The 27,435-nt window shown below is 51.1% G+C and overlaps 2 protein-coding genes across 2 annotated transcripts in view; one reads left to right on the plus strand and one right to left on the minus strand.

Annotated features, from left to right (window-relative positions):
* Nucleotides 1-1,039, plus strand: part of GFM1 (G elongation factor mitochondrial 1) — a 51,187-nt gene extending 50,148 nt beyond the window's left edge. The window contains exon 18 of the mRNA XM_075546968.1: nt 135-1,039. Coding sequence (XP_075403083.1) covers nt 135-266 — 132 coding nt within the window. The 3' untranslated portion in view covers nt 267-1,039. The remainder of the gene's footprint in view (nt 1-134) is intronic.
* A 2,660-nt stretch (nt 1,040-3,699) lies between these two features.
* RARRES1 (retinoic acid receptor responder 1) overlaps nt 3,700-27,435 on the minus strand; it is a 73,405-nt gene continuing 49,669 nt past the window's right edge. The window contains exons 3-7 of the mRNA XM_075547872.1: nt 15,717-15,779; nt 12,140-12,323; nt 6,987-7,123; nt 4,316-4,378; nt 3,700-4,232 (exon numbers count right to left, since the gene is read on the minus strand). Coding sequence (XP_075403987.1) covers nt 4,038-4,232; nt 4,316-4,378; nt 6,987-7,123; nt 12,140-12,323; nt 15,717-15,779 — 642 coding nt within the window. The 3' untranslated portion in view covers nt 3,700-4,037. The remainder of the gene's footprint in view (nt 4,233-4,315; nt 4,379-6,986; nt 7,124-12,139; nt 12,324-15,716; nt 15,780-27,435) is intronic.

The raw sequence follows: 27,435 nt of genomic DNA on the forward strand, positions 1-27,435 counted from the left end.
GATTAGTTGCTCAGCATACAAATTAAACAAGTAATGTAAAATCCAGGCTTTGCATGATTTGGCTTGAGAAGTGTAAGTTAAAAAACAACAACTAAAAACCTGTTCAGCTTAACTTTTTTCTTTTTTAACTCTAGGGCAAGGGAGAATATACAATGGAGTACTGCAGGTATCAGCCGTGCTTACCAGCCACCCAGGAAGATCTTATTAATAAGTACTTGGAAGCTACAGGTCAACTTCCAGTCAAAAAAGGAAAAGCCAAGAACTGACTCTCCTCACGAAGACTGTCAAACTCCTTCCGAATCAGCAACGCTGGTGCTTCGCAGAGCTCCACGGGAGCGGGGGAGGGCTGCTGGAGCAGGGAGTGGAGAGGCCTCTTCTTACATTCAGGAGTTTCTGTTTCATTCGCAGATAAGTCTATGCTTAATAGCGCAACTAGGCTGGGTTTTATCGTTTCTTGAAAGGAGGAAATATGTGATTTCTGAAATATATTTAATATTTATTTAAGGGAAGAAGAGACTAATTTTAGTGATACTTCTAAGCTTAGAAAGTATAAACTGGAAAAAAAGACATAAGAATTTTCAACCTACAGAAAAGGTGTAAATCATACAAAGACTGTCCTTATGCCTCCCATCTCGATTTACCAAGTAGCAATTTAAAAAAAAAACAATTCACCCAACCATAATAAATTGTTTTCTTAGATTTCTTTCATATATTTGTCTATTAATTGTCTAGCTGTGTCTCATGCCTGTATGTATTTTTAAAACTTTTTAAAAATTACTTTGCTGAACATTGAAAAGTAAATTTCATACATCGTGACATTTTGTGGTATTTTAACTCTTAGTGGACAGCCTTTTTTCTTATTAGTTGGGATTTAATACATACATCATTCCAAATTTCAGTCGTGTCAAGTAGAATGTACAATTGCTAGCACAGTCAGTTTCCAAACAGTCTTTACATGGACTCCTTGACATGATCTCCCTTTTGCCCCTCCTCCATCACTGTGCCCCACCCCACCCCCACCCTGGAATCCCTTATTTTACTTGCTCTCCCTCTAGATCCATCCATCCTAGGTTTCACACACTGGAAAATGGAAAAGCATATTACACATCTTCAAGAGGATGACCTCCATTGACATAACTCCTCTGAGAGACACTCAAATAACATGAACAAACAAAAACTGAAGAAAACAACACAAACCAAAAATACAGAAGAGTTTGGGAACCAGATCAGTGGATAGCCTTTTCATGTCAAAGAGTGGATTCTGTATGATTTAGATATATAACATTTTTTGGATTCCTCACTGGGATATTGGCGCACTGGTTAAAGCTTTGTTTTATATATAGCTGATTGGTTAAAATTGTGGCTTCTGCCATTCACTTTTAGCTGCCTCTGCTTCTAGAAATGTAAAAACTGCCTTGTAGCGCTATTTGAAGTGAGAAATAGGCCCTTACATAGGATGTGCTTGTCTGTATCCATCTTGATGTTTCTGCAGCCCTAAATAATAAAATGTATTTTACAGAGTTGCTTCCCAATTTCTTTTACTTGGTCAACATTAGTTGAATTTGTAGTCAACGAATTGAACTTGTCTGCGATGGTATTGCACTTACTGAGATTGTGAATGAACAGATGTGAAGATTTCATGTCTAGAATAGGTTGTGTCTTTCTGAGCATTTCTACCATGTTGGGAATTGTCTCGTCTAAAGATTATCTGATGGAACAGAGGGCCCTAGGACACTTGAAGCTATGCAGGTGGGCAGCAAGGAGCAACGTGGAAGTGCTGGCCAAACCGAGGCCCAGGCACACAGTGGAAGGTTGTGAAACTGCATGCAGCCTGCTACTGTGCTTTTACGGGTTGTTAGTTCAGAGGTGTTGAATAAGCAACTCTACTTCCTTCCTTCTTAGATGATGTAGTGGTGAGAACAATACAATGTAACCAAATCTGAACTTTGAAGGCTCTTCACATTTCCATGCTTCTGAGATCTGAAGGAGTCTTAAACGTGATGCTAAAAGATGTTTCGCAGACACCAGAGAAGAGGAGGACACTGTGACATGAGGGAGTGTGTTCCTTTGGAGAAGTCAGCTGTTGGCATTGCTGAAACTACAGATGGTTGGATTGCACGGTTGCTCAAAGCGTCTTCAATGTTAACATGGGGTGCACCCCTGAAATGGTTTGTGCAAAGAAGAGCTTCTGTTCACCTTCGTTTAGCCATCCCAGTCAGTGGCAAGCAAACTTCCAGGTGGGCCTAGCACTCTCGAAGCTGGGGAAGGTCACAAATAAGTCACGGTGTTCTAAGTGGAGAAGACATGAATTCGTGTCATGAGAAACTATCACTGACTTGCCAAATACAGAAGCTTCCGACTGACTCTCAAAAGACCGAGTTTGGCGTCTGTCAATTCATAATTCAGGTAAAGAATGAGTAGTCAAAAGGAATGCAGACAAAATTCCAGTGTTAATCTGGGTTTTCGATTCTGAGGTGTGGGTAGAAACCAGGAAAGTGGACGGGATACTCTGCCGTTGGCTCTGAGTGGTTTCAGACTTCAGGCTTACTGGAATCTAAATGTCTTTTTCCCCTCAGCGCATGAGGTCCTTTTCCTCTGCCGTTAACTAGTGAAATCAGTGTTGATGCAGCAGGCCAGCCTTGTGGAGCTCTTGCACCGGGGAAGATGGGCTCACAGCCACAGTGTCAGCGGTGGAGGGATTTGCAGTTAGATGACTTTGGTGCTTTCGGAAACTGATAAAGGCGGCACCTGTCTGTGTGTGAAACATGCCCCTTCATAATCTGTTACACTGGGACCTGGAGGTTGATGCTCTCCTGGTTTTGTGAGCCCAAGTTCATGACTTACAAACATGTCTGAGAACTTGGAGGTGCTGAGATGCGAGAAAACCAAACCCCAGGTCCTTACAGTGGCAGTAAAAGAAAGGATCCCCAGACTTCGGATGCGCTATTGAACATATTCTGCGGAGCTTTTTGACGAGACGGTTCGGGCACTTCAGGGTGGGGCTTATCGCAGGTTGTGTGTCGGTAGGGCATCTCTGCATTGTGAGGTGAGAGCTTGCCAAGGCTCCGAGTCCTTGGGCTTCTTGTTGGTTAGCTGCCTCAGCATTGGCAACTTTTAAAAATCAAGCAGATGTTCTTAGGAAGAGAAATGCAAAGGACTGGAGTGTTTAATAGAAGAAATAAACAACATCCTTAAAGTTTACACTTTGGAAACTTCTCTCTTTAGTAAAACCTTCTCATTTCTATCAGTGTAGATTAAAACTAAAATATCGGTACGTCTCCAAAGCCGAAGCTGTCTAAGCCAGTGTTGGGTACTGACCATGGCAAAGGCATTTCAGAATCTCGTGAGGATTCCAGTAAACCCTGCGAGTTTCGAGAGTGGAATGATGACACCCTTTCCTGAATCCATTTCTCTTGCCTTGGGGCTGGTACTGTACTGAGTTTTATAACACTACAGATTGTGGGTGCTTTTAGAAATTACTTAGTCCAGTGCTGTACTTAGAAATGAAAATTTTAGATATTTGATATCCTCCCAATTGCACTAATGTTCCATTTAATACGTGTTCACAGGCACTCAGCTTTATTTGGTGAGGCATTTTGCATAATTTCTACTTGTGAAACTTATTAAGCAATATTAAGGTTTCATATAATTAGAATTTAGCACAAATCTTGTCTATGTATATACATCTCTACAAACACATTTAGAAATGAAAACCTTTATTTAAAAGTAGATGCCAGCTTAAAAGGGAATGCTTGCTTAAAATCATTTTTTAAAAGACCAGTTTTTTTAAAATTCCAGTTACAGCCATCAACTAAATGCCTTATTTTTGCATTTTCTGGCTGAAACTCCTGAGGGAATTGCTTGGTGACCCTAGAGCTCTAAGCGGAGGCTGGTGTGCCCCTGCGCCCACGGAGCAGCCAAACCAACTGGAAAAAAAAGGAGGAGTAAAACCACAGGCTTTCCCAAATTCATCAGACACCAATGCTTCACTGTTCTCCGGGAAGGGTGGTGTAGGCAGTCGAGTAGGGTCATTCGGTTCAAGGCTGGGGAGAGGCCGGCCTGTTTTCGGCCGTGACATTGACGTTGCTGCTGCCGAGGGGAGCCAGGGCGGCAGCAGATCCCTCTTCAGTTCCAGAGGCCTCCTCGGGTGCCTGTGGCTCCTGACAGCGGTACTGCACTTTCGGGGGCTTGCCAGGGTACCAGACCAAGTGAATACGGCAGGGGACGACTTCCTAGTGAAGGAAGAGGTAAGACAGTATTCCCTTGGGCAGAAACTTGTGATAAAAGTGGTTCTGCGTACAGTTTTGCGTCTTACCTGTGTTGGGAACTCGTGAAGTACAACAGAGTAATCAAAATCAATTGCATCCTCATCCGTTTTCTAGAGGAAGGGAAAAAAATGTCATGAATGGGGTGTGTTGCTATTAGTCTTTTGCTAAAGGAACCCTGGCTTTGGAGGGGTACCTTGAATCCCCTCCTGTCCCTTCAATTCCGGCCTTGATTCCTTCAGTAGTATCCAAGGTCATGGGCTCTCTCACTGGGTTTTACAGAAGTACAGCTGGATGTATCACCAGTTTTCTCTCGAAAATTTGTAGGTGTGGGTGGAGGCGGAGGTCTCTGGGCGACCCAGAGACTCTTTTCAGCAACTTCAGAAATCGCAGTGCTGTCTATGCACCTCAGGTTACCGTTAGCCCCGCTATCGCTTGCGGTTAGATGGGTGAAGGGCATCTAGCATCTCTAGAATGCCTCCCGTGGTCCAAGTTCTGTGTAGACACCTTATCTTTGTGCTCTCAACTCTGAAGGAGGGTATCATGGGCCTGGCTTTACAGGGACGCTTACCTACAGCCCAGGGACAAATGGGGATCCAGACCCAGAGCTCCTCACTGAATTCAGCCCACGGCCTTCCAGCTGTCCCACATGGATTCCAAACCAGTGCATCTCTATTTGTAGGTAGGGGGAAAATCTGCTTCATCTCTTTTAGACACTGATGTTTATAAATTTTACCAGCGAGGAAGTCAATTTCTTTTCTCAGTTTCCTATTTGATGCCTTTTGGGGGGAGCACAGGTATTTTTGCCAATAAAAGAAATGGAGGAGAAAAAGTTAAATTTCAGGGTGCATCGTCATTTTGACCTCTTACCAGGTTTTTATTGGGCATCCTAAAATCCATGAAAAAAATAGGAAGTACTCAACATAATTAGATCTTGTCTTCTCTTTACCTACATGGATGGGGCGTTTTACAGGCATGGTTTCCAGCAGGTGGGAGAGTGTTGGAACAAGAAAGATGTAAGAGTCGCTGGAGAAGCCAGACCAGTCTGGAGTCTGGCATTTTAGGGCGGGCGTCCCACCTGCTGGTGTAACTGGGCTGCTGCATCTGAAGTTGAGGCTGCAGAGTTAGGGAACTCATGAGGGGACAATCTGATGTCTTTTTCATGAAAACAAACCCCCAAAAACAGCTTGTAGAGTCTGTTCTGAGCCAGGCTAACCCTCTGCTTCTAGGGTTTCGGCGTCTGGTCTTGATGCGAGGTTGCCAGGTGTGTGCTCCCCAGCACCACTGCGCACATCACAGCGAAGACCCAGTGCACTAGCCAGGGAGGGGCCTGGCTCTCATTAAGGGAGCAATTTCTGGAAGGTTCCAGCATTGCTGATTGAGAGTTCTTTTAGCCTTATTTGACCCTGATTTGAGTTGGTGACTCCTGACCCTGAAGGGAAATGGTTATCCCAGCATGTTTGACCCCAGCTGACTTGTGTATGTGTGTGATTTTTGTCTCAGACATCTGTGCTTACCTGCATTATTTCTCAAGGTCTATTTATGTTACATATTTTTATAATAATAATAATAAAAGGTTTCATATGTAAATCAGAGTGTCTGCCCAGCCCTCTTGCTCTACTCTGAGAATAACATCCCCGAAGGATTTTAGGCAAAAAAAAAGAGACCTTGAAACATGGTGATTCCATGTGACCAGGTTTTAGTGGTGAACACGGGTAGGTCAGTGCAGGCATCTGGCTCCGCTCAGTGCTTAAAAGCACTGCTCCATCTGATGAAGATGCGCTGCATCGTTATGGAAATGCACCCTCGCACTGCCACAAGCATCTTTCTCAGAAGCCCCCGAAACCAAGGCAAAGAGCACAGCTAACGGCAGACCTGCAGAGCCAGCCGTCCACACCGTGCTCTGGACCAATAAGAACTCCAGGACAGGGCTGCCTTCACCAGGAAGTCCACCAACCGTTCTTCTTCATATTGACAGAGACCCACGCTTGGCTTTTATTCAGATCCTCACGAGGTTCTGAGAAGGAGCAACCGCAGTACGGCCTTAGAACCACGGCTTGGATGAGGTGGCCCTACTCCTCTTGCCACCCACTTGCTGGCCTCTCCTGGCACCCCTCCTTGCTCACTGTTCCAGCCACAGAGCTCGCCTCAGTGCTGTGTCTCATCCTAAGCAGTCCCTGCTGTCCCTGCTTCCCTTGTCAGGCACGGCTGACTTCTTTGAGGCCTTTGCTCCAGTGCCACCTCTGCTCAGGTTCCCAAAGAAATCCAAACTCACTGCCATTGAGTCACTTCTGACCCACAACGACCCTACAGGGCGAAGTAGTACTGCCCCTGTGGGTTTCTCAGCCTGTAACTACAGGAGCAGAAGCCTGGTCTTTCTGGTGGTTTCGAACTGCTGACCTTGTCATTTGCAGCCAGGGTATACCCACAACCTCACCAGGGCCTCCTTATGGGATGACGATGGAAACAGTCACTAGACACTGCCTTTTCTTTTCCCCCACATCATGCCCTTCCCTCCTCTGGATAGGTATTTACTGATCTACTGAATTCATCTCAGGGCAGCAACAGTGTGATTTTGTTCATAGGCACTCAGCTATTTGTTGAATGACTGAAATGCAATTAGACGTCTCACCGTGAAATTAGGAGTTCACATGCAGTCTTCAGAACACACAGACTGGCTGGTGCCCTTAAAAGTACAAGTATACGCTCCGTGTTTCTTACCCACTGCTGCACACGGGTGAGCTGTACCATGTAGTAGTGCAAAGACTGGGTTGTCTTCTCCCACATCACGTAAGAGCCTCCAAGAAAAGCCAGGTCCCAGACGGGTGTCAGAGAGGGCTCGATGTGCCCGTGGCTGTCTGACGGGGAGAAAACGAGCACGCGTGTATTAAGGCACACTGGAGCCAAACTCTGGTTTTCTTCATGAACTAAGCGCTGACCCTGAGTCACATCAGATGGCTCTCAAGACCTGAAGCTGGCAAGGGATTGCCTGGCGTCTGCTTTGAAATTTATGGAGAATTAGAGGTTTCAACTCGCCGCACCCAGTCCATCTTTGAGGAAGCTCTGCTGGCGCTCACAGTTAATCCCCTGCAGCCTTGCTGCTTGAAAAGCGTGTATAATTAAATGGGAAAGTCTGTGATCTCCATGTGATCATCTGGTTTGTGTCCACAACCAAGATGGTGGTCTTTGCTTCCCGGTCTCCCAGGCGTCTTTGCTTTTCTCTGATCATCACGTCTAAAGCTAGTTTGGTGTGTGGGCAGCATCTGCGTCTTTTCCCCAGCTGTAAAGCAACCTGGGCTTTCCCTACGGCATTGTTTCTGTGTCTGAACTTTCGATTCCACCTATGTTTACCATCAAAGTCGACACTGCTAGGAGGTAGGGATACAATGACCAATAAATGGCCTTTGGTTATTTTCAGGAACTCACATTTTAGCCAGTAATTAATTTATGGAATAACCACTTGTGAACCATCGTTTTGTTCAATTTGTCAGAAGACATCCATTCTTCCTCTATCTTATGGTCCAATGATAGTAAAATAATTAAGGAATAGTAATGGGCATAACCAGGAAACATCCTGATTGACGCAGTAATCCTTGGCATATATTCTGTTGTGTTGGCAGAACTTGAGTTGGCTGCTCTGTAATGGCATTCAATTCAGACAGCGTGCATTGCTTGCTTAGGTGCTGGGAGGGGTTCGAAGGTGGGTCCCTGTACAGTATTGCACATGTTTGCAGTGTAAAAATAGGGCTGATGCGTTTCTTGAAAGGAAGATGACCAAGGAGGCGAGGAAGCACAGGAAGGGAGGGATTACTTTGGGTTGCAGAGGTTCTGGGGAAACCTAGAGGAGATAAGATGTCAGCTGGGCCTTGCATTCCCGCTGTGCCTGGTGGGTGAGCAGGGGATGTGGATGAGAGAGAGAGAGAGAGCGCACACCAGGTTAGAAAGGTCCCAGGCACTTCCGGCTCCGTAACTGGTCTTAGAGGACAATACTTGTCCCCCCACTAGACTAGGACTGGCCTTGTTTGCAGTGCCAGGTGGGTTTCAACGTGAACTCAGTAGCGAGCTTGGAAAAGGACTCCAGCAAACTGCAGGGCAGATGGCGGGAGAAACTGAAACCTAGGTTGTGTCTTAGAGCATACTTAGGAAGGAGGGTGACCTTGGGGCTGGAGAAGGCAGGAGGTGGAGGCAGACTTGATAGGCAATGGGAAGCTACTAATCAATGATGATTGATAAGGTCAGGAGCACAGTGAATATTTCTAAAGAAATTTCAAGATGTGGGAGCCAGGCCTCTGAACCAGGTCATTCCGGTCCGACCCTCTGTGAGAAGTCCCCTTTTCACTCCAGGTCAACGGAATCGGAATCTACGCCATAACAGAAGCGCCGGGGAACCTCAAGGGTCCCCCGGGGATTTGTTGACCTGTGGCATCTGATTCAGAATATCTGGGGCAGAAATGGCAGTTTCTCTGCAGAGGGGTCAAAGCAGTAGGAACCGGCCTACACTCTGGTGGAAACCTTTGTGGTAAAAACAAGCTGAGTTTGCCCTGAGTACCCAAGTTTCAAGAAGCCCCAAGAGCAGATGGTGTCAACTGCTACCGATAGCAAGCATCAGGAGAAGACAGCCCCTGAAAGGTGGTGGCCCAGTGACCCAGAAGACAGCAGTTTCAACTGTGTGCATCAGGGGAGAAAGCAGACAGAATCTAATTTTCAAAGAGACTGAGTAAGGAAGGAGATAGGGGTGGGGGTGGGGGGTGGGTGGAGGATTCTGAAGTAAACCGAGCACGAACCTTGACCGCAGAGCAAGATAAAGAGCTGAGTTGATAGGACGGTTTCAGAGCTGCGAAGGATACTGGTGGAGCAGAATGGAGGAAACTAGAGTCCAGAGGGTCCATGGAGGGTGAGTTCGGTAAGCGAGAGGCTTGGGGAAGGTACAGGGACTGCGAGGTGAAAGGAAACTGGACGCCGACGTCGCCCCTCAGTGCTCTCTCTGGGCCTTAAAGAAATGGGAAAGTTTCAGCCCAGCCGTTACAGAGAAGTGATTAAAAAACAGAAAAAGTCAGGAGAAGAAACAGAAAACACCTGCTCAGAATAAGGCAAGAGGAGGCCTCAGTTTCCCTGCATTGTCATCACCTGTTGTGACAGGCGGCCTCCGGAAGTTCGGGCTCTAGAAGACAAGTGTGGGGCACTTCAGTATCCAGTGTCTTTGCCTTGTCATTTCAACAACGCCATGAAGTCATTTCTCTGCTGACGTACGCCAAGTAAGGAACAAGGGGCGGTGGCTATTTTTATATGTGTTATTAGAAAAACATGCTGCAGAGTCCTGCTTTCTGACAAGACTATCAGCACGTTATGAATGAATTCGTCATCTCTCCCTGGCGTGGGATGTTGAACCATAAGGCTTTCCGATTATGTGATGCTGGTCTTGGGACCGTGACTCGGTGTTCTTGAACACCTGGACATGAACATCTGGACGTGGACCTTGCCCCGCCCCATTGTTTCACTGTTAAGAGATCCCCCATCATCCCTCTGTTCACTGATTGAAAAGCTTCCTTCGGCAAACTCATCTTCCCATGTTTTAGCTGCCAGGCCGCTGTGGGTTGAGATCTCTGAGATCAGAACCCATTGCCATGGAGACGCACTGTTTTTCCTAAAGGTTGAGGACAGTGGTGACACTTAAAAGCAAGAGTGCTCACAGCATTGCTGTGAAATCATTTGGGGGACGGGACTCTCAGGCCCACAGTCATTTCTGATGTCCACTTGGGTCCGTCCATCTAGAGCAGCGGTTCTCAACCTGTGGGTCGCGACCCCTTTGGGGGGGGGTCGAACAAGTCTTTCACAGGGTCGCCCAGTTCCTACCAGTAGCAAAATGACAGTGATGAAGTAGTCACGAAAATAATGTTATGGTTGGGGGGGGAAGTCACCACAACATGAGGAGCTGTATGAAAGGGTCACGGCATCAGGAAGGCTGAGACCCCCTGCTCTAGAGGAAGGTCAGGGACTCAGTATGGAAACTGGAATTCCTACACCTAAGGAAAGGCAGACCACCCTACTTGGGTAAGGGCAAAAGCTGTGGGGCGAGGATCTTCGGAAGGGACTGGCTGCCCTCGCTGGTCCTGAAAGAGCAGGCAGCCTGGGCCTGTCCAGGAGGGGGAACTGAGGAAGTGCTAAGCAGAGTGCTGGGAGCTGAGCTCACTGCTCCAGGGACAGCGCCATGGTTTGGACTCCATCGAAAATCAACTCCTTTGGTTTAAGCGGAGAACTTCCTATACATGGAGAAGGTAAAACATGCACAGAGCATCAAATGTCTCTGCTGTAGTTAACACAGAACGTGTGCATTCCATTGATTAAAGTTATCTTCTATTAAAAACATAATTTTTTGACGCTTCATGGTAGCAGCAATAAGTTAGGTGGTTCTAGAATGAACACGGTGCATTCAGGACGTTTCAACTGAATATGATCTAGTCAACCTGCGCTATTAAAACATGCGCCCCAAATCCCATGGCAAATATTTCAGGCAAAAGACCCAAACAAGTTCTAAAATGCGTAGACTAAATGACTACAGATTTTTATGTATTTTTATTATTTTTAATCATTTTATTAGGGACGACAGATTTTTAAGTATTACTCGTTGGCCCATTTATTTCAGGAAGCATTGGACCTAAGCAAATTCCCCAGCACCCTCAGAATTGGCAGTGTCGTTTATCTGGCTTCAGAACAAGATTGGATCTGAGTCGTCTGAAAAGTTCTGTGAGGGCCACCCAGGGCTCTGAATTTTAGAGACTAAGCTCTGGTTCTCCAGTTGGGGTTTTAAGAACACTGAGTCCCTGTCCCGGCCAATCGGTGGGGAACAGGTGAGCTTGGGAGCAGAGAACCTATGTCCCTGTGGCGGACTGAAGGGGCTTGTCACAGCCTCCGAGCCAATGGATGCCCAGGGAGAACAGGCCAGGTGGTGAGCGCCGCGGTGGGCAGATGTCTGGCTCGAGATAGATCCAAGTGCGAGTCCAGAGATAACTTATGTGGTTTGGAAAATTGGATTTTCCAGTAAGTGCGGAGACTTGGGGCTGCCCACACGCTCCCTGGTGCCTGAACAAATGAGCTCTGCTTCACTTCGGCTGAGCACTTCACAGGGCACGGTCATGTTTTCGGAGGGGCCGCAACAGTGCCCATTAGCGATTGACGGACAGAGACAAACGCCCCTGTGCTATACCAGGAAGGGCAGAGACAGTCGCCCCTCCTAGCCTGCTTGGGGAGGTGATGGAGGCTGTGTCGTTGCCTAACAATTCCAAAGTGACCACAAACCCCTTGGAAATTTTGCCCCAGGTGCTGGGCTCTGCCCTGCACACTTAAGTGCCGCACCCCCCCCCCACCCATCTCCATCCTGTTGCAAAGACTTCGACATTTTAGAGCAGGTGTCCTCAAACTACAGCCTGCTGAGGACATTTATCCAGCCCCCCCGGTTTTTGCCCCATTTGTTTTTTTACTTCAAAATAAGCTAAGTGCAGTGTGCATAGGAATTTGTTCATAGTTTGTTTTGTTTTTAACTATAGTCCGGCCCTTCAACGGGTCTGAGGGACAGTGAACTGGCCCCCTGTTTGAAAAGTTTGAGGACCCCTGCTTAGAGGTTCAGCTCTGAGCTGTGCCTTGCTCTGGGATGAGAAACGGGGAGACCGAGGGGGTGGAGGTGCTACACTGTCCTTGGGGTGAGGCACAGGGAGATGACCCACCAAGGGTTGTTAAATGAGAAGGTGGAGCCGCCACCTTCTCTAATTGAGTCAAAGTGCCCCTTTCAGGCTCAGCATACCATTGAGTGTTCTTCCTTAAGCTGGAGTAATTACACACATTTCTGAATACAGGAACCCCAGACAACTGGATCGTACCAGGTATATTGATGAAATCCAAGGGGACTGTAAGATGCTTCATGTGCTGATACAGCAGGTAATCCTCTTCCCGCCTCCTTGACTCTTCAACAAGCCGTGTGCACGTCACGTTAATGGCTGGCCTGGGCTTCTGGTTCTTGAAAAACACTTGCGCCGAACACTTCCCCGCACGTTCCTCGGGTACCTGAAAGGAGACCGATTTTGGAATGGTGCACGGCTGGCTCCTCCCCACCCAGGCCTCACCCCGGCCAACCCCCAGGGGAGCCCTGGCATGGACAGATGTGGAGGCCGCGCTTCCCAGGGAGAACGACGTCTGTGCTCAGAGTTGAATACAGGCCCTTCACACTGCTGCTGCTCAAAGGGCGGCCTGTGGGGCGTTTAAAGTAAGACCGGCCTTGGACAAAGAAACCCCACGGAGGTCTGTGGAGTGGGACCATCCCTGTCACTGGACTAGTGCAGCGCTTGGGAGACCTTAAACTTGCTCACATGACCCCAAAGCAGCAGCCTGTTTCCATTAACAAGAATCACAACAACATTTTCATGCTACTTACGAGTTGTTGTTAAGTGCTATTGAGGCCGTTCTGACTCCCGGTGACCCTGTGTACCAAGAGCGAAAGCACGCGGGAGCCTTCGCCATCCCCCCGGTGCCGGGGCAGCCCACGCTGGCAGCCACTAAGTCAATCCATCTTTTTTTTTTCTCTTTCAAACTATTTTATTAGAACCTAATATAGACATGATACCCTTCCAGAGTTCAAGCATGTGAAGCCGTGGTGTGCAGTCACGACCGCAGTCAGTTCCCAAACACTTTCTTCCTTCTTCCTCCTGGATATCAGCTCCCCCACCTCCCCTCCCAGACCCCCCAGGAACCCTTATTCTAGTTACTGCCTCTAGGTACTCGCCAGTCCTGGGTTTCATATACCAAAAAACCAGAAAAATCCTTAGCAGAGAGTCAAGAAGGCTATCAACAGCGACAAAATAGAACAGACAGAAACTGATATGAAAAGACAAAACAAAATCAGAAAACATTTAAAAACACAGAACAACAAGTGAGAGAGTGGATGACATGGATTTGACCAAGTCCGATGGCTCACTTGTTCCTCTGCTGTAGTCCATATTGCAATACTCGGATCACCAGGTGACACCCAGCCCTCAGTCACGGCCCGAGGCAAATCCCCGGGGGCTTGTTCCCAGCGTAGATCCGGCAAACATATTTTGGGCTTCAACTGTCACCCTCGGTTTTCTGTACACCAGCATCTCACCCTTTGGTCTTCCTCTTTCTGGCTGACCTGCTGCCTTTTCTAATTGCGAGTGCTTTTCGACCAGAGGGCTCATTGTCTGCGCCATATCAGACAACGTTCTGTTGCTATCAAGGATTTTACTGGCTAATTTTTTAAAAGCAGCTTTTCAGGTCCTTCTTCCTGGTCTTTCTTAGTCGGGAAGCTCTAGCAGAACCTGTCTCCCCAGGGCCGCCCTGTTGGTATTTGCACTGCTTCTAGCTTCCCAGCAACACGTGAACCACCAGTGTGACGAATTCGCAGACAACTAGCTTGTCCGTCTTCTTACTCCAAGGCTACGGAGCAGACATTGGAATGTACAGAAGCGGCTGTTCCATGTCTCTCAGCAGCTGCTGCTGCTGTCGTGAGGGCCATCGAGCCGTTTCTGACCCGTGGGGACCCTGCACACATCAGGAGACACTGCACCACCTGTGCCATCCTCACGCCTGTGCCCGTGTCAGTCAGCTCGTAGCAGGCCATCAGTAGGAAGGACATCAGCGCATGAGCCCAAGTCTCTCCGGCCCCCGAGCCCTGGCTCTGTTCACGCGTTCCCTCTCCGCCCCAGGTTGCCATCTGTGCCGGTGGGGGCTGTTGTCACCCAAAGAAATGGATTCTGCTGCTGAGGGGACTGTTTGCTTGCATTCACATTGAGCTGCAGATACACTGGGACTTCTGGGACCAGCCTGGCCTTTGTCACACCCTAGAGATACACCTGGCGCAGGTAGATATGGTGGCCCTACTGGGTCTTCACCCCTTTGAATCACAGATTCCATCTCCCAATGATAAAAGGCAGGGACTCTGCAGAGAAACACAGATGTACCTACACCATAATTTGAGGAGATTCCTCCCCCAAGGCCTTCCCGCGGGCCGGTCAAAAAGGCCTGGGCTGCAATGTAGCCGGTGGGAGCAGTTGGGCCAGGCACCTTCTTCTAGCTTCCCCGGTTGTTGAAACTTGATGGGGTCCAGTGAAAACAACTCCCACCAAAAATAGATTTTCAAAAAGAAAAAGCCCACAAAGAAACAAACTGCAATCAAAGTCAGATCTCCTTAGTAAGCTTGTTTCAAGAACCAACTTAAAAGGAACAAAACCGAAGCAGGGTTGCCAGCAGACTTCTGCTCCGGTGGGCGGTGGGGGTGGGCGGCGGTGTTGAGTGAGGGGGTCTCGGTGATGCATGAAGATGCGAACTCTCAGGGGAGGGGAAAGGAAAGGGAAGGGTGCGTCCAGAAAGACCCGAGTGGGGGCAAAATAGCCGTCCTGTTGAAGCCATTTCTGGGGAAGGAGAAGGAATCCGATTTTACCCCCTTTGCTTTTCCCCAAAACCACTCTACAGACTCAAAGCAGTTGCCCGAAGATGAAAGCACTTGCCTTCGTTCTGCCCCGAGACAGAGCCTGGCCGTTAGCTCTCTGTCCTCGCAGGGTCACAGGATCAAACCCAGGGCAAAGAGCGTGTTGCTCAGAATAATCTAGTCATTGTTTCCCTTTGGTTTTAATCTGACACTGCCCGTTTGCGACAGGACAATGAAAGGCATCTTCCTTGGGTTCTACGCAGGGGTGTGGGGTGTGGGAGGGGGCGTAAGTCTTAGGGTAGCACGCCAGTGCTGCCCTGTCAGAGCTTGTTTCTGGAGACGGGTAGCTAAGCGTGCTTCTGGAACCATCAGGGTGGAGGAGCCTGCCCCTGCCTCCGTGAGACTCTTCAGTGCCCAGGCTGCCTGCTCATCCCAGCTGCTGACTCACCACCACCCAAGGCGGGTGAGGGTGAGCCTCTTTCCCACCGTGTTCTAGCCGCGGCCTCCCAGCTTGGCCCAGCCCATGGAAGCCCATCTGGCTCTAATTTCTGCTCTGTATACACTTTCTGTCAACTCTTTTCTTCACAGCAGGGAGAAGAAAGCCCGGAAACAGCAGCCGCTTGGGCAGGGTGGTAGTGAGGTTTGCAATGGGGCTGCCTGCTGATCAGAAATGTCACCAGCTGACAGGAAGAGGGCCAGGCTGGCACTTGAGAGTGAGTCCCTTGAAGGATGCTGAGGGGCTTGGGAGGTATACCAAAGGGAGCTGTGAACTTGCCTCCCAGGGCCTAAGCCTGAGGTGTGGGATTGGGGGGGGAGGGGGGGGAGGAAGCTGATGGCCCCCATGTAGCCCTGCAGGGCATTGGACTGCTTACATCTTGGGTTCCTGCCTGCCTCTGCCCTTCACTTTCTGAAAGCAAATGTAAAGATGGAATAGAACCCAAGTCAGTCGGAGTATTTTCGCATTTTTTCTTAGGAATTGCCGATGACGGAATAGGTCGCTAATTGGGGTGGCTTACCTCTGGGTTGTGGGGCTCGGTGGTAAAGACCAGGTCCACTTTGCATCCCTCCTTTTGATTAATCTGCAATAGAAAAGTCAAATTTTAGCACAGTGGAACCTCTGTGAGCATCCTCATGTCCAAAAGCCACACCCTCGGGATAACATGGTGCGGTAGTGAAACAATCTCATGTCAACTTGAAGATACATAAAAGTGTAGGGGCGGTATTCAACCTGTCAATCAGCCTGATGGTGCCTCCTGTGGGCGTGGCCTTCTCATAAGGTGGGCCCTGGGAACCAACCACCCGCCCCTCCCCCCCATTCACCTTCCTGTTGCTTGACCTGGTTGCTGCCAGAGCCCTGTGATGTGTCCCCCCACCACTGGATCCACAAGACTGCACCCCAAAACCTGAGCTCTTCCTGCACCATTGCATGTGGCTGTGAGTCTGAGGAGGGACTGATGGACTAGTATCAGACTTACGGACTTGAGATGGACTGGGCTGGGATGTTTTTCTCATATATAAGTATTTATTGATATAAAGCTCTTTCTGACACAGAGATGAGCAGGGGTTCTCAAACTTTTTAAACAGAGAGCCAGTTCACTATCCCTCCGACCTGTTGGAGGGCCGGACTATAGTTTTTAAAAAACAAAACAAAAAACAATGAACAAATTCATACATACACTGCACATATCTTGTTTTGAAGTAAAAAAAACAAATGGGGCAAAAACACCCGGTGGGCAGGATAAATGTCCTCCGCAGGCCGCATGTGGCCCGCGGGCCGTAGTTTGAGGACCCCTGGATATGAGGGTCACTGGATTTGTATCTCTAGTCACCCGGCATGGAAAAAGTTCCTATTGTCTTTTACATGTGATGATGGAGCGGCCTGGGATATCACACAGGGTTAAGTGCTGGACTCCTGGCCAAATGTTGGGGGAGGGGGTCGGTTTGAGCCCACCCAGAGATGCCTCAAAAGACAGGTCTGATGATTTTCCAAAAGGTCACAACCTTGAAAACCCTGCGGGGCAGTCAGTTCTACTGTGCACACTCAGTGAATCAGCATTAACTCTGCAGCAACCAAGAGCCACCACAACGTGCCAGCACCGGCTGCTGGGGACACCTGGTGACCCAGGCAGGTCAGAGGAGAGCTGGCCGCTGGGCCGTTAAGCACCTGGAGTCCATTCTTTGCCCAGGCCCTGCTCTGGGTGCAGGAGTGTGATGGTTGGCTCAGGGCGCTTCCTCAGGGCACTCCCCTGGGATGTCAGAGGCTGAGAAAGTGCTCTGGAGACAACTGGGAGAGGCAGAAGCGGCTACTTTAAGGTGCTCAAACAGGAAGATGCTGGAAGGAGGGATCTATGCGGAGATCTAAGTGACAGGGCGGCAGCCATGCCCAGGGGACAAGGAGGGCCTTGGAGGTGGGCCTGTGTCCTGTGCTGACAGACACCAAGACTTGCCTCCCTTGGCATGTCCATAAGCAGGCATCGTTTCAGCTCTCAAATGGATGGTTAGCCTTCTCCGACTCCTGAGCTGACTTCAAGGGATATTTTTAGAGTCTACACACCCTTATTATGGAAGCAGTTTAACTGTCTAGAAGACTTTTATATTCTTTCCCATCCTCCCTCTTTTGTTTGTTTGAGAGGAAATGGCCATCCAGTACAAGTGCTTTCTGGAGGAGAAAGAGGACTTTCATGACGGCGATGCGATTTCATAGATTCTCGATGAAGTCAGACTCTGAAAACATCGATTTGCTTCGAATTTCAGTCCGGGAAAACATACTAACCAAATCAGATTGTTTTATCTGGAAAGACAGCAGATACCGCCCACCCAGCCTGGGATAGAATCTTTCAGAAACGCTGGGCGACTGGAGCGGGAGGGAGAGGGTTCTGTGTTTAAACAGGTGAATGTTTAGAAGTTGCTGGAGGGACACATGGGATCACGCGCGCGCACGCGCACACACACACACACACACACACACACACAGCAGTGTGCTGAGGGCTCATCTTCCATCTCTTTTCTTTTCTCCCCAGGCCCTATTTCCTTGTGTTCCGGGCGGACGTTGGCCCAGCAGCCTGGGGTCCCCTCCACCAGGCTCGGCACAGGCTGTCCTTGGCCTTGGCTCGTCCCTGCCGCCCTGGCTGCTGGGTTTCCCTCCATCGAGTGGCCCCGGCCCCTTCCATGAGCCTCACTCCCTTGGTTGTACAGTGAGTATTGGCCATTTGGCCTCACCCTCATTGTTAATGTTTTTGTTTGTTTTCTGGTGTGAACTGAAACACCCATTCAGTCTGCACCAGGCCCACCCACGCGTCTGTTCGTGCCACACACCCACCGCTCCTGCCTGCGGAGCCGGGACTCCAGGGCAAATCCAGTCCGATGCAGCGGGGCATGTGGGCAGGCGCAGGGTGCAAGCGTAAGCCAGGCTTTCTAGAAAGTATGAGGTCTGAGCTGGTCTGTGAGGAGCGGGCGTCAAGGGAGGCGGTGAGGCGAGGGAACAAGGCTGTCGGGGAGGTCGGTGCATGGTTGTTTGTCTTGTCTTTTATGGATGGAGACAGCTCAAAGGGTATCCCAAAGACTAGGGGGGCTCCGTAAAGTGGCTCTAAACCACAGTGCTCAGGGCACTGTGAGGAGTAAGTGAGAGGGGGCAGAGGAAGGGAGGCGCCTGGGTCATGGGAGAGGTTCCGTGGGTGCTCGCTGGTTCTTAGTAGTCTCTAGAGCGGGGCCTCGTGAGGGAGTGGATGGGGCGGTCGTTACTGGGTAAACACCCTTGTCAGACCCACCATGGGCCCGTCCCTCCCTCCGCACCAAGGAGGCTGGCCTCCGGCTCCTACACAGACCCAGGATGCCTGGTGGGCTGGGGGGGGGGGAGGGAAGGGAGCGGGGAGAGGGGGGTTTCCAGCTGGGAATCCAATCGTGGGAAGAGGAGGAGGCAGCAGAGTCGGGCCTTTTGTTGGACCAGTAGAGATGCCTGGGAGGCAGCTGAGGGTCACAGTGGCGGGCTGGCACAGAGGCCATGCCAGAGCCAGGGCATTTCACAAAAGCCGTGTCAGGAGGAGCCGCACCCGCCAGCACACACCAACCTTCACGCCAATGATAAACTGGGAAACGCTTGTCCCCTGCACAAAACGCCTCGCAGAAGCCTTCCCTGCACGGAAGACAAAACCGCATGCCCATGTGAACCAGAACACGTGGGGTCTGATCTCATGCCCACCATGGTGTGGAGCGGCCCCCTGGGAGCCATCAGCACAGAGCCTGGGCTGAGTCAGGTGTGCAGTCAGTCTGTCCTGCTGAAGGCCGGTTGCCTTGGTTGATTTGATTTCCTGGTTTTGTTGGACTGCCGGGCTCTTAAAAGCCTCTATGGCTCTGCCCAAATAAGATTTTGGTAGTTTGGGTTGTACTTTATCGTCGATCAAGATGCATGCGGTTCTTTTATCTCCTCGCCCTCTGGCTTCCTCTGAGTCACAAGCTCCCGAGATAGGCCCTGCATGTGGGGTGAGCACAAGCCGAGTTCTGCCCTGTGGTTTTTGGTTGGCCTTGAGCCTCGGCTGTCTGGAACCGAAGCGCCCTGTGGTAGGGCTCTCCGTTGCCCCACAGCGCCCACCCCAGGGGCTAGGGCGTGTCCACCCTAGGACAAGCACAGTGCTGGGGGCAGGGACAGCGGAGAGACTCAGCAGATCACCGGCCCTGGGCAGGAAGAGGGGCCTTATAGAGGGGCCCTCAAACTTTTTAAGCAGGACCAGTTCACTGTACCTCAGACCATTGGAGGGCTGGATTATAGTTTTAAAAAAAACTATGAACAAATTCCTATGCACACTGCACATATCTTATTTTGAAGTAAAAACATAAAAGGGGGCACGCACCCGGCGGGCCGGGTACAGGTCCTCGGCAGGCCGTAGTGTGAGGATGTCTGTCCTAGAGTGAGGCGATCACAGCTGTCTGAAAGTAGCAGAGCTCACGGGTCCAGGCATCAGGGAAGTGGCGTTTGAGTTACACCAGGAAGATGAAGAGGACATTGACTTTGGGGGTGTGGAGAGGGGTGCGTGGCAACCCCTCCCACCCGGCAGGAAGAGTGGGGCTGAGGCCAGTGTCGTCCCAGAGCGGAGACGGCTGGCCTGCAGAAAGAGCTGGCAGGCGGCCAGGGCCTGTGGTGGTAGGCATAATGAGGATTTTATGCTCGAGAAATTCACAGCCAGGAGCCTGAAGGAGGGACTTTGACACGAGCCCCTGGAGGGGGCTGTGTGACCAGTGATTGCAGAGAAGAGGTGACAAGATGGTCTAGGGAGCAAGTGAGGGGCGGGGGCTTGGTCTAAGGTGGGGACTGTGACCTACAGTGCACAGATGCAAGGCCTGTCGGGGTAAATATGAACAGCTGTCGTTGTTAAGTGCCATTGAGTTGGTTCCTCCCCATAGCGACCCTGCGCACAACAGACTGACACCCTGCCCGGCCCTGCACCATCCTCCCAATTGATCCTGGGCTTGAGCCCGTTGTTGCAGCCTCTGTGCCAGTCCGTCTCGGTGAGGGCCTTCCTCGCTTTCCCTGTCCATCTATTTTACCAAGCACGATGTCCTTCTCCAGGGCCGGGTCCCTCCTGACAACACATCCAAAGGGTGTGAGATGAAGTCTCACCGTGCTTGCCTCTAGTATCGCTCTGGCCGGGCGGTGATGTAACCCACACTCAGAACCAGCCCCTGGAACACGCGGGTTCTACATTCGTCTTGCTGGGCGGTGCCGTCCGGGCCGTTCCTCATCATCTCGACCTGCCTGGCCCTGCCACCGAGACGTGTCAGCCCCTCTCCCGAGAGTCTTCCCCATCACGCTGACCCTTGTAGACAATCTTCTAGACTCCACCTCTGTCACTTAAAAGATGCTCGTATCTACAGAATAATAACAAGCCATTCTGTTTGGGCCAGTGCCGAGCACTGTTCGAAGCACGTTCTGTGTACCAAGAAAGCCGCAGACAGCTCTGAAGTCCTGTTCAAATCCATCAGTCATTAGAGAAATGCTAATTAAAGCGACAATAATAGACCCCTTCGCAGCGATCAGACAGGCAATAACTTAGAAGCGCATGGGCAGGCCAAACCTTGCTCGGGTGAGGGGTTTAGGCTGCGTGGCTGGTCGGGGCTGGTCGTGCAGCCTTGCTGGGTGCAGGCTGGCCTGCTTGATCAAGTCAAGGTCACAGCTGCCCCCTTCGAGTAGAACTTCTGATGCAGGACCCTAGGGGCCTGGTACTAGGATGCCAACCGAGGCGCCCCGTATGGTGCGGGAGAGCTGGACACACGGGCTGACCGGCAGGACTGGGCGGCACGCGGGAGCAGCGTGCTGGCTGTACCTGCAGCTATGCCATAGATCCTAGAAGCCGCGTGCGTGGAGCACAGACCCACTATGTACGGCGACCGGCCGTAGACAGACACAATGTACACAAAAAGAACACCGCTTTTACTAGCACTCGTGCGAACAGCAGGATACTGGCCACCCATTTGGAGCGGGTGGCGGGAGGGAGTGGGTGGAGAAGCCAGCAGAGGCGCCTGGCTTGGACGAGAGAGGAGAGCAGGCCGGTGACTATGATGCCCAGGCCTCGGCTCCGCGGGCAGCCGGCACACACCCCGGCTTTTAACACAGAGCACGGCCCTGGGGCAGCCACGGTGGGTAGCTCGGTGTGGCTCCTCAGGGCAGTAAACACACACCACGCGACTCGGCAGTGCCACGCGCAGGTACCCAGTCACTCACGGTGGCTGCAAGGTGGGGACAATCGATATGCCACCGACGGGTGAGTGGGTCAGCAGGACCCGCTGCGTCCACTCCACGGAGAGCTCCTGAGTCAGAAAGACAACAGAAAGACAACGGGCGGACACGCTCCCAACAGACAATCTTGAACACACTGCTGAGTGACATCAGTCAGCGCGCAAGGTCCGGCCCAGGGATGGCGAGCAAAGCTCTCCGGTGGGTATGGGGTGGGGTGCTGGGGAGTCTTTGCTTAGGGGGCGCAGACTGTCTCATCCTGGGGGGTGTCATTGGGAACTGGGTGGTGTTGACAGGTGTGGGACACAAGGAAGCTAGCCAACGCCACCGGCCACGTAAGAATTGTTCAACTGGCAACGTTTCGTTCTACGTCTGAGGGGGCTTCAAAAAGTTGCTGGAAAAACCCTGTGATCTTTTGGTTCCATGCTTCCATGAACTTTTTGCAGTCCTCTCATGGATTCACCCCAAGAAAGCAACTGTTAAAAGATCTGAAGCCACTTTTAAAACGTTACTCCTGGACAAGTCCCACAGGGATGTGTAACTCGTATGGATGCCTCCGGCCCCGCCCTATGTCGGCTTTCTCTGTGGTAAGCAAGGTGTGGCAAGGGTGTGGCAAGTGGATCACTAGAGGTGGGTTCTGAAACTAGAAGCTTAGCTTTAGGACCCTGGAGCCAGGGCACACAGACACCCGCCTTTGGGAATGCCCTCCACCTCCCCACCCCGTGGGTTACCATCTCTCCTTGTGCAAAAGCTCCTCCGTGAAATTCAAAGCTCACTGAGAAACAAAGCGTTTCATGCACAACTTTGAAAGGCCCACGTCTGACATTGGGAAGCAGCGACAGACAAACAGCTCTGGCAGTCCCGAGATAAGGAGCCTTCCCGGAAGGGTGGACTGCAAGCCCTTGGCTCCTTAACAGCACCCCCCCCACCCCACCCCACCCCCCCACCCCGTGCCAAAGCCATCCATCTGCAGAACAGATTAGGACATTGCCATCTCTTTCTTAAAACACAGCCAGAGGCAGACAACCCTGCTCTAATATGTTCCAGAGCACGGCTCTTTATAGAAAGAAAAGGCCCGAAAACCAGCAAACGCCCATGTGGTTGCATAACCCGAAGGGATGAATTGGGAGCACTTGCGTACAGATTTCTTTTAAATTATGTATCAGACCAGATGTTATGTACGATAGCCTGGCATGGGATGTTTGACACTCACAGACCACCAAAGACATGGCTTACGTGCTCATTTGATTTGGTATTTGTTTGTTCCTGAGGCCTCCGGGTGTTCCCCACCTCCAATAAGCCAAGGCAATGCCTGGCCTCCAGGCACACCTCCCACCGGGCTCTTTCACAGACAGAGTTCAAAGTCCTGTGTGCCAGAGCATACAATGGACCGCCTGCAAAGAGATGAAGTCACTGCCTCTTTTTTGTTTGTTTGTTTGTGTGGTCAGGAGAATGCTCCTCCAGTCTGTATCAGGATTAAGCATGTATTCACGCATCATGCTAGCCACAAAAAAAACCCCACCATCTATGTGTGGAAAGATGACAGTGGATAGGTAGGTAACCCCACTGTGTCCCTCCCCTGGTTCCAGCCAGTGCCCAGTCAGTCACTTCACAATAGCCTCTTGTTATCCCCATTTTAATGTTGATGAAACTGAGCCTCCCCCCCCCCCCAAAGTTACAGGCTTGCCCACAGACACTGCTAGTGAGCCTGGCTGCAGAGCCACCGTGCCCAGGCTGGCCTGCACAGAGCTGGTGAGAAACAGGCTGTACCCCTCAGAGAGGAAGCTGCTGCTGGCCTGCTAGTGCGGGAGCAAAGCGAACCTCGGGCCTTGTTGCTAACCACGTTCCTGTAGACAAGAACCAGCCCAAACTTCACCTGCAAGTGAGAGGGCCAGGCAGGGCCTGGGAGTGAAGATGGCCTGGGGCATAAGAAGAAAGCCCCCCCCGCCCCCTACCCCTGTCAGACCCTTTTAGAGACAGTATCAAGGAGAGCATGGCCCAGGGCAGGTGGGGAGAGGTCAGGGAGGCCTAGGGCAGAGACCAGCTGGGGGAGAGGGAGCAGCATTCAGGACCAGAAGTCTGAGCTACAGCCTGAGAGCGAGCAGCCAGCCTGGGGGGTTCCGGAGTTACTGTCCCAGAGCAGTGTAATTGAGTGGAGAGCACGACAGTGGGTGGGGTGGGTTAAGGAGCCCGGTGGTACAGTGGGTTAAATGAGCCTGATAACCAGAAGGTTGACGGTTCAAACTCACCAGCTGCTCCTTGGATGAAAAACGAAGCTGTCTGTGCCATGGAGAAACCAGTCTTGGAAACCACAGGGTGGGTCTTACCGGGTCACCGAGTCACAATCAACTAGATGGCAGGGATGTGGGGTTCTCACCGGGACTTCATGCCAGAGCCCTGGTTCTCAAATTCCTGTGACCTTCAGAACCCCCTGGACAACCTGCTTGTCCCACCCCCGCTCTGATGTCGGGTGGGACCTGATCACGGGCATGTTAAGTCATCCCAGGGGGTGCTGACCCTGTTGGGCCAGGGACCCCACTTGGAGGGCCTCTGAGGTGGAGAACCACTGAGTCCCAGGAGAGCGCTGGGAAGTGACCAGTCCTGGACCATAGCTGATCCACCAGACAGCAGGCTGGTGACTTAGAGGGCAAGTCTCTCCAAGCTCCCCAGGGCGCCCTGCAGACTAGTGAAATAGGAGTAATGTTATCTTACAGTTTTCTTCTAATTCAGGACCTGGACTGAATTATATTAGGCCGCCTTGCACAGTGGAGGAAGCAGGTCTACGCTTAGCTCCAGGGGGCGGGTGGGCAACAACTGACAAATTCCACGGGGACATTTGATGTGCTGTGTTTTTAGCAGGAACATTTGGAGATGGTAGTCGGGGTGGAAATGACCTTTGAAGGGCACCGCTCCTTGCTTCCTGTCACATGGATCCAGACGGTCTATGGGGTGACCTTTTACATCCCCACAGAATGACAACTGCACACCCTAATGGCAACTTTCAAAAGTCATGCACTATTTTCAGTAAAAAAAAAACTCAGCAGTTCCCTACAACACACCCAGCTTTCTTTCTCAACTCAGAGACGTCCTCCAGCACGCGTGTGGCCTGTGTGTGGGCCCAGGCATGTTTGGGAAAGCCACGTGCTCCCTGGAACACCGGGTGTGGGCACTGGGAACACACCAGAGGAAGCCGAGAGAAGAAGGCAAACAGGTACTGACTTTGGTGGAGGATGAAGAGTGGGTGTCGATTCATTTCAGAAGCCCACTGTTCAAGCCTAAAGCGACACAAGACAAGACACAGCCACGGGACAGTCCTCCAGCACACACAAAAGACAACAGCTCGCACCAAACAAAAGATCCTGGGTGGCCCAAGGGTGGTGTTCCCCAGAAACCCTGTTGTGGGCAGCTGCAGGAGGCCCCAGCAATGGTGGCCCGGGAGTCTTCAAAGTCAGGGTCCGCTGGAAGGCTGGCTCTAGGGAAAGGAGCCCCTTTGCTCTGGGAGAGCTTTCTTCTCTCTGCTTTTCTGGTTGCTAAGCACGAGTCCCGCCATGGTGACTTGGACTCAGCTGTGACAACATTTAACTTCGTGCTGAAAGGCTGGGGGCCGGAGGGGGACTAAGTGAGGGCAAGTGATTCTAGTTGCCCCCGCCCGTGGCACACTGGGACCCCGGCCCCCCCACGCTACCCCAGTCTAACAGACTCGGCTTCTAAGTCTCCCCTCCAGCGTTTCTGCTGGGCAAGGACGCATAAATGCCGTCTTCATGTAATAACGTTAGGCCTGAGCCAGGCTGAGCGGGAGACGGCGGTGCATCTGCAGCTAAAAATAGCTGCGCTGCCCTGACATTCTGGACAGCGAGACATCACTGGATTGCATTAGATAGCCAATGACCGGATTTCTGTTCCCTCCTCCTGGGCGACAAGGTTTACAGTGAGTCTAGCTTATGAAGCCCAAAGAGCGACTTTCTGATGAAGCCCCTGCTGTGGGCCCTGGAGAGCTCTGTTTCACCATGTCACGTGGTAATGAGAGAGAGAGAGAAACTGAGGCTGGACACTGAGTGCCGATCTCTGCTCATCCAGCCCCAGAAATGAGTTCTTGACTCAGGAAAAAGTAGGCGGAGTGGGAATGGTCAGAGATGGGATTGGGCTGTCAGAGGGCTGTGAGGGTCTCTCTGCTGGAAGGGCCGGGAACAGGCCTGGCCCCTGTCCTGTACCTCTCCCGTACAAGGGCCCTCGATGTAACAGATATGAAGAGATGGGCGGCGACCACCTGAAGAAGCACACCGTCTCGTGTGGGAGAGGCAGACACGTGCTCTTTGGACACATTATCAGGAGAGACCAATCTTTGGAAAAGAACCTCACCCTGGGGAAAGCAGAGGGTCCGTGAAAAAGAGGAGGCCCCACGATGAGATGGACAGACTCAGTGACTTCAATAACAGGCTCAAACAATTGTGAGGACAGTGCCTGGTAAGACAGTGTTTTATCCTGTCCTACGTAGGGTTGCTATGAGTTGAGCAAGATCAATGGCACCTGACAACAACAATCAAACCAACAGGGGTGTCAGGATCAAACAGAAAAAGATTCAAATCCTCAATGGGGCCAAGAGATATTTTTCAAAAATGGAGAAAGAACTAATTCATTATTAGTAGTAGTTATCCAGCCACCACACTCATTCAGTCCACATGCTGAGCACATAACCCGAGAATGGGGGCCATGAGGAGAAGAACAAGGTCTCAGGATTGGAGGAAAGCTTATTAACAATCCGCGATGTGCAGATGACAAGCCTTGCCTGCTGAAGGGAAGAGGGCTTGAAGCCCTTGCTGATGAAGACCAAGAATTGCAGGCTTCAGTGTGGATGACAGCTCAAGGTAAAGATGACCCACATCCTCACAAGTCGGCCAACTGACAGCGTCATGATAAGGGGAAAGGCTGACGTTGTCAAGGGTTCTACTTGCTTGGCTCCACAATAGTCCTCATGTCACAGCAGTGAACACACCGATCAACGCTCTGCGTCAGGCAAAATGCGGCACATGGCTTCTTTAAAGTGCTACAAATCAAAGGTGTCCCTTTGAGGACTCGGTGTGCCTGGCCCAAGCTGGGGTATTTTCAGTTGCCTCGTCTACCTGTGAAAGCTGAATCCAGACTAGGGAAGCATTGATGCATTTGAATGACGGTGTTGGTGACGAATTTTGAGCATATACCATGAACTGCCAAAACACAAACTAAGCAATGTTCCTTAGAATCGAGGATGGGAAGACTTCTCACATTCCTTGGACATGTTACCCGGAGAGACCAGTCCCTGGGAAAGTACATGGTGCTTGGGAAAGCAGAGGGTCATGAAAAGAGGGAGGCTTTTGATAAGATAGATCTGCACAGTAGCGGCAACAATTGGCTCCAACATAACACTGGTGCAGTGGCGAGGATGCCATTGTCCACAGCGTCTCTAGGACTCGGAGCTGAGACGATGGTACCTAAGGACAGCAGACAAGCATGCAGAGTAGAAAGGAAGCTGACCACTCACAGCCTACCACGATGCCGTCTACACTCTCAGACCAGGGCAGGGCGGAGAGCAGCGGTTCTCAACCTGTGGGTCACGAACCCTTTGGAAGGGGGTCGAAAGACCCTCTCTCAGGGATCACCGATTCATCACAGTAGCAAAATCACAGCGATGAAGTAGCAACGACAATAATGTGATGGTTGGGGGTCAGCACCGCAGGAGGAGCTGTGTGAAAGGGTCGCGGCATGAGGAAGGCTGGGAGCCACTGGTGTAGAGGGTACACGATGAACAAGGCTGCGGAGATGGGCATGGCAAGAAGTGAGCCCTGGGCTGTCACTTGTCTGGCACTGTGGGCAGTACTCTCATGAGTTCATGCCTCGCTGCCAAGGCTAGTGTGGTGAGCTCGATGATGACCCCCCCCCCCCAAAGGTACCTGGGGCGGGCGGCAGGGGAGAGGCAGAGGGTCTGTGCTCCCACGTCCTGCTAGGGAGTGAAGTGGGGCCTCCTCCGAGGC

Source organism: Tenrec ecaudatus, chromosome 4, assembly GCF_050624435.1.
Source record: "Tenrec ecaudatus isolate mTenEca1 chromosome 4, mTenEca1.hap1, whole genome shotgun sequence".
Lineage (NCBI taxonomy): Eukaryota > Metazoa > Chordata > Mammalia > Afrosoricida > Tenrecidae > Tenrec > Tenrec ecaudatus.